Here is a 7,214-nt window from a genome sequence, read left to right as displayed (position 1 = left end):
AAGAATAAATGCAGCTGGGTGGTTTAATACGACTGTAGCTTTTCAACAGAGTGGATGATTTTTTGATCTGCTGCTGATTGAGTGAAATTCAAGGTTTATTAGTTTTAATTGAAGATTTTTAAATTTATGGTAAGAAAATGTTACTGAAATTATTATTATTACTTTTAATTTTGCTGCTTTAAAACTATATCAGTACTCTGTGCTTAAATACATTTTCATTTGAAAAGGTTTAGATCTAATGATTTAAATAATTTTCAAATACAAATTCTCTGACATTCTGGTATAATAAAGTTTATCTTCTTTATTTAAAGTTACATTTTAACTTTTCCACACAAGTATAGTTTTATTTGACTGACTTGTTTCCATCTTGTTTTAGGTCTGAGGGAAGATGAAGGTCTATCACACTCTGTCTGAGAACATGTTGACAGTCAACATGTTACTGAGTGTCTTCTTTCTTTCAGGTGAGCTCTTTCTTCACCTCCTTGTAATTAGAGCATTAATTTTTTAATTTTTAGTTTAAATATTTGATCCTGATTTTGGTTAAATGCTCAATTTGTAATTTGGTGAATCTGAACTTCAGTTTGTTGATCATAAACTTTCTCTGCTGACAGATTTTGCTCCACTTTATGTTCATCTATAGTTTGTTTCTACAGGTGTTTCTGCTGATCGTTGTGGTGGTTTTACACCTACCTTTTTCAGTACAACACCAAAGTCCATTGTAGCACTGAGTGGATCTTGTTTGCAAGTCCCATGTAGCTTCACATTTACAAAAGCTGAAAGTGATTTTGACAGTGGAGGACAAAACTTTGCAGCCTGGATTCCAAGTAGTCGGAGTATTTTTTACATCAGTCAGGGATTTAATAACGATCAAATAAATATTACTAGAAACATAAAACAGAGAAACTGCACCACTGTGTTTTCTGATATAAAGTCGACACAAGAAACTGAATACTTCCTCAGAATTGAGAATAGTAAATTCAAGGCAACAGCTTGTTCTACTCCTCTTCAGTTTACAGTTCAAGGTAAGACTTTTACTCTACACACCTTACAAAGTTATACAAATAAATTGATTCCAACTTTGATTTAATTAACATTCACTTCACCTGATTATGTTTATATCTTGTGTTAATTTTATGTTCTATATTTCAGTATAGTTTATGGTACAATATCAAATTCTGAAGAATCATGTTTAGCTTTTGTTCATGAAGACAAAATCTTCTGAAGTATGACCTTGAAGCATTTTGTTTTGTATATACTTTATATAAAACCTAATAGTTAATTTGGTGCTTCTGATCATTTCAGAGCAAATTTTCAGTCGGGTTTCACACATCCATTTTCCATTTACTCTGCAGTAAATATTAATGCATGAGTAAATGCTTAATCAGATTGGAAAAGACGCCTTAAATAAAAGCAGAATCCAAACTTTCTAGTTTTCCTCCCTAATGACTTCAGAATTCTTTAGTCTTGCAAATTTGCTTTCCAAATTTTTACGCTCAAAAACTGTGTAGAGTTTCCTTGACCACACCACATCCAATTTTCTTTCTGAAGTAAGTGACACAGCACTTTCCACATATTTTCAATTACGTCCTTTAGGTGGCGCTTTTCTACAAAAAACATAGTAAAATAAAACCTTATTGCTAAGAAAATATTTAAATATGCAGAAAGCATACACAATAATAAACAACGTTCAAACTGACATTTTTGGCTCTTACACTAGTCTGTCCCAGCTGGTTGTATTTATCTAAACCACTGAGTCACAGCTTTTTTCATATATTCTGTTCTCTAAACTGAAGCTTAGAAATGTATTCATACCCGTCTGCAGATACCTGGGCCTCATATTAAATTATAATTTCTCGAACGCTAATTATTTACATATAAAATACTTGTGTGCAATGTTTTTTCTTTATACATATATAGAAATCAATGACCAGTCAGTTGTTTAGGAAACATAGAAAATAATAATTATAATAATAATAAAAAAAATATTTGGAGGCTGTAAACTGTAAAAAATTTCAAAGAAAATTGTGAAATCATTCCAGACTATTTATAAATTTTTGACTGTTTATGTGAAATCCAGAGTTGTAAAGTAATAGGGTGATTCCTGGGCAATTATCTAAAAAAAATAAAATAAAAATTAATAAATGTCTTACTTAGTAAGTTGTTAGCAACATTTTAACACATAATGATGGGACCCAAGAAAGCAAAAAATGACATGATATTTTTCTGCTTAGGAAAATAAATTTTTGGTCACAAAAAATTTTGTTTTGCAGTTTTAATCTGGAAAGTATTCAACAAAATATTTATTGTGTTATGCTGATTTATTTATGTTTTAATGTGAAATTACAGATTATCCAGAGAAACCCAGAATTGAACCTGATCTGAAAGATCTGAAGGAGCATCAGTCTGTCACTGTAACCTGCTCAGCTTTCACTCCCTGTCCACACTCACCTCCTGAACTCACCTGGAATCTCCAACAAGACTCTCTCAGACAAACAGAGAAAAACACAGATGGAACCTTTACAACTAAAATCCAGGAGAACATCACTCTGTCAGACACACATGATGGATACAACATCAGATGTTCTGCCAGATATCCTGTGATTGGAGGAAACAAGACAGCAGAGACAGAAGTGACTCTCAGTGTTTCCTGTAAGTGATCCTGTCAGCAGGTCATGGTTCAGCTGTTTCTGATCAATAAAGTTCATGTGTGTCTCATTTTCCTCAGATGCTCCTAGAAACACCTCAGCATCCATCAGTCCATCAGGTTTGGTGTCAGCAGGTAGCTGGGTGGAGCTGAACTGCTCCAGCAGAACCAAACCTCCACCCAGATTCACCTGGTTCAAGAATAGTGAACATAGAGAAGTAAAAATATCTGTGGGGAAAGTTTACAACTTCAGCGTTACTGAGAACGGAGAATATTACTGCGTGGCTTCAAATAATCTGGGGAATCAGACATCATCAGTGATTCTTCTTAATATTGAAGGTAATTACTAACTGGTATTCAGAAGTTTAAGGTTAAAGACGTGTGACATTCTACAATAATTTCAACAGAGTTCATGCAGTCATCGTTAGCTGGCTGGAGTTGAGCTGCTTCAACCCAACCAAGCCTTCCTTCTTGCATCATGAAAAAAAAATTCAATAGGGGTCAACAGGGACTGAACAGCTTCATTCACTTCCTCCACTGCCATTGCTAAAACTACAAGCTAACTACAATTCTAGAAAGGTGATGTCATCATCACAACTTCTCCTTCTGTTTGCCGATTGGCCAGGATGAAATTCTGTCTAATGAATCCAGTTTTGAGAGTAGAGAAGATGGCAGGAATATCGACATCTTCCCTACTCTGAAGTTATATAACTGAAGTTATTATTTTTGGACCTAAAGAGGAACGATCTAGAGTCAGTGCACAGTTTCAGTTATTACAACTAAAAACCAGCGATCAGTCCAGAAACCTGGGAGTAGTGATGGACTCTGACCTGAACCTTCAGAGCCACGTAAAGACAGTCACAAAGACGGCCTTCTATCACCTGAAGAACATTTCCAGTATTAAAGGACTAATGTCTCAGCCAGATCTAGAGAAACTCATGCTTTATCTTCAGTGGTATTGATTATTGTAACGGCGTTCACACAGGTCTGTCAACAAATCAATCAAACAGCTGCAGCTGATCCAGATGCTCTGTTCACTAAAACCAGGAAGATTAACACCAGTTTTAAAGTCTCTCCACTGGCTCCCTGTCGCTCAAAGAATAGACTTTAAAATACTGTTGTTAGTTTATAAATCACTGAATGATTTAGCACCACAATACATTAAAGATCTGCTGCTGTTGTATCAACCTTCCAGAACTTTGTCTTGGTTCTGGTCTGCTCTGCATCCCAGAACCAGAACCAAACGAGGAGAAGCGCATTTAGCATCTATCAAAAATCTGGAACAAACTTCCAGAAAACTGTAAAACAGCTGAAACACTGACTTCCTTTAAATCTCAACTAAAAACCCACTTGTTTAGAGTTGTATTCAAAACGTAATCAATTGCAAATTTATTGACGGAATCTGACTATGTTGTGTTTTTATTGTTGATTCTATGTTGCATTGTATTTTTGTGTTTGATTTGATGTAAAGCACTTTGAAATGCCTTGCTGCTGAAATGTGCTATACAAATAAAGTTTGATTGATTGATTGACAGAGACGAGAGATATTCCTTATAAACACACCTCCTCAAAACAGGGATTTCTCCTTGCTCAGAGTCGCTCTCAGCAGATTACTGAACTACACTTAAGCTGCGACTCCTTGGCAGGAATCGTATGCAGTGATAGGAGCTCTCTGAGAGAACTGATGATCTTTGAGAATATGGGGCCTGATCTTCTTGTCAACAAAGGTTTTTGTCATTTTGCGCTGCCCAAGATGTCTATTTAAAAAATACATATAAATACGTTGAAAATATATGTAACAGATAGTTGTAGTTCAGGCTCTTAAATCATGCAGAGTCCTGATGACATTTCAACTTTGTTATGTTGAACACTATTCTTCGATGCAGTGTCTAGAGTTTTCATCTACTTCACGATGACGATCGTGGGATTGGTGATGCTCTGTGGATCCGTCATCATCTTTGAGTGGTGAGAGAAAATATTCTATGAGAGTTTTTTTTTTTTTTTTTTTGCTGTGCACTTGTTTTATATTTAGTAATTCTAACATCCTTTTTATTTTTATTTTTTTATTTTTTTTCAATTTTAGCTGGCTTAGATTCTGCAAGAAACCACCGGAGGTGAGACAATTGATCTGATAAATAAAGCTAATCCTGAAATGATTCATGCTTCTTGCACCTGTGTGTCTGGGTTGCTGCCAGTGTGACATGTAGATATTAACTGCAGCATAAAACAGCTGCGTAGCAAAAACACAGTTTGTTTCTTTGTTGTTTCCTGTCTACAGGACACAAAAGAAGCAGAGTGACGGAGGCACAGGCATCATGAAAATAAAGATGTAAGCTTCACTCTGCAGTGGAGAATTTCTCCTTCCCTACTCTGTCACATACCTCTATTACTTGTAATGCTTTCTTTCAAACATTCAGCCATGCAGGCAAATATTTGAGCTATATTTTTGTTCAAAGTAAGGAAATTATAATATCTGCTATGTTTTGAGCGTTGCTTTCGCTGCATAAAAATCAATGCAAAATAAACAGAAGATAGAAAAGCCAACTGATTATGTCATCCAGATCATGTTACTGTGAAATATCATCTCTGTGTTTGTCGACCAGTAACAGTCTTCAGTCAGAGGTTTCTTATTGCTGCTGGAGATGTTTCCTGCTCACAGAAACTGCAACAACTCTTTCAAGTTTCTTGTGTATTGTGAGTTTGTGTAAAGTTTAATTACCACTTAAGCATCATTTAAAAGACAGTACTATTTTGATCTTGTGAATTTGTAAATCCATGTTACATTTCTATTTCTGTAACAGAAATAAATATTCTCTAAAAACTGTTTTCTCATGATTACAATTTTTTTATGTTTCACCCATTATTAATGTTGAAACAATGTTCTAGGAATATAGCTTTGTGTTTATATAGTTTTTTTAAAGTTATCTTCTGTCACTTTCTTGGTATTTGGATTACAAGAAATGTTAATGAAATACTCAGGAACTTTGATTGGTGTTCCCTTTTGATTCGTCTCAAGAAAAGAGTTTAAACAAATTAAAATTATGACCTTACATAATGTTCTTTACCTTTACTTTTAAATCTACTCTGAATTCTCAACATCTAACAATTTTTCTCCAGATTATATTGTTGGTGACGTTTCACTAAAAACAATTAAGTTTATTTCTTTCTTCATGAACAGTCAGTGAATATGAGTTCAGATGGCAGGTATTCAGTCAAACCTGAAACATTGAAAAGTTTTAAGTCTCATAGGAGTTTAAAGTGGTACAGGCCTGTTTCGTAAAAGCTTGATGGTTTTGATATTATTTGCATGCGGCTGTAAGTTTTTCCCTTGTCTGTCTGAGAGAAGGGGTCAGATGTACAGACATGTTGCAGAGAAAAAGTTGTGAAAATATGTGAAAAACAAACGAAAAGGGAAGTTGGTGGTCTGGTTTTGTTAGATCCTCTTTGTGACAACCACCCTTTAGTTTTCTTACATGAAGTCTCTTCATCTTGTTGACCACAATTTTAGGTTCTTAAACATTTTTTAAAAAATCATCTGTATTTATATTATTGAATAATGAATCTGATGTTAGTACATCGTCATGACACTTTTGTGAAACGTCGTCCTTTGCAGGTTTGAGTGATGGAGATGAAATAAGAAAATAGCAACTTACTTTTTTGAAATAGGAGAACACTGAGAACTTAGCATAAATAAGTAAGTCTAAGCTCAACATGCCCACACAATGACATGCATAGTTAGATATTATCTGCAGTTTGCACAAATTCTTATTATAAGTAATTGCATGCGTGGAAATTATCCAACATTTGATAGCAAACAAGGATTGTTACAAAGTAAAATTTGCTATAGCTTTAATTCTGTACTAAAAATTCGCCCAGTGCCTAAAGTTTTTAACAAAAACAGTGCACAAATCATCAGCTTATCATCTCACAGGATGTGCTTTTAATAAAGATCAAAAAGTTATTACCTTTAAGATAGTTAACTTTATTGAGAACAAGGACAATTTTTTTATTTTTGTTTTACATAACAGTATCTTTTATAAGAGAGACGCTGCAAACAAGGTAGGATGGTTGATTTTGGAACCATTCAAGGCAACATTATTTAGCTAGCAGCATTCAGACTGAAAACAAACCCTAGGGCTTTGTAGAAAATATCAATATCATTAAAATACAAATAAAAAATCTAATCATTATAAAGAATCGCAATAAAGAAACACGTAGGAAATGCTGATGTCATGTTTACACACACAGCTCAAAATAAATTTTGTAGTGTATTAATGAATAGAGCAGATAATGTTGGAAGGGGAAACAATGCTTGAAGAACAGCAGTAGAACATTTTGGTAAGGAGATTTCCCTCCACCTACTATACATATAACACAAGTCATACCAGTTTAGAGAATGTGTTTAAAAGTTCATGTTAGTGAACATAACGTGAGTCGAACACTTTCTTTAAATCTAAAAATATAGCATAGCATTATGGGAGATGATGCAGCACTCTGTAATCCAGTGCTGCAACAGCTGGATTGAATCTACATGATTTTCAGGCAAGAAGATCATTTAGATTCTGAATGA

General features: G+C 34.3%; 1 protein-coding gene across 2 annotated transcripts; it reads left to right on the top strand.

Annotated features, from left to right (window-relative positions):
• Positions 1 to 137: 137 nt before the first annotated feature.
• Positions 138 to 5,468, top strand: LOC122824010 (myelin-associated glycoprotein-like). Of its 2 annotated transcripts, XM_044104155.1 has the most exons (7): positions 138 to 461; positions 654 to 1,022; positions 2,347 to 2,649; positions 2,726 to 2,983; positions 4,531 to 4,609; positions 4,728 to 4,758; positions 4,923 to 5,468. In XM_044104155.1, the coding sequence occupies exons 1-7, from the start codon at positions 389 to 391 to the stop codon at positions 4,941 to 4,943; spliced, it is 1,134 nt and encodes a 377-aa protein (XP_043960090.1). In that variant the 5' UTR covers positions 138 to 388; the 3' UTR covers positions 4,944 to 5,468. The 2 variants fall into 2 exon arrangements, with proteins under 2 accessions (XP_043960090.1, XP_043960089.1); XM_044104154.1 differs by lacking the exon at positions 4,728 to 4,758 and having other exon boundaries at positions 185 to 461; positions 4,923 to 5,158.
• Positions 5,469 to 7,214: the final 1,746 nt, after the last annotated feature.

This window comes from Gambusia affinis, linkage group LG21 (assembly GCF_019740435.1).
Source record: "Gambusia affinis linkage group LG21, SWU_Gaff_1.0, whole genome shotgun sequence".
In the NCBI taxonomy this organism is placed as follows: domain Eukaryota; kingdom Metazoa; phylum Chordata; class Actinopteri; order Cyprinodontiformes; family Poeciliidae; genus Gambusia; species Gambusia affinis.
The sequence above is the reverse complement of the archived record's forward strand: the minus strand, read 5'-3'. Positions and strand labels throughout refer to the sequence as shown.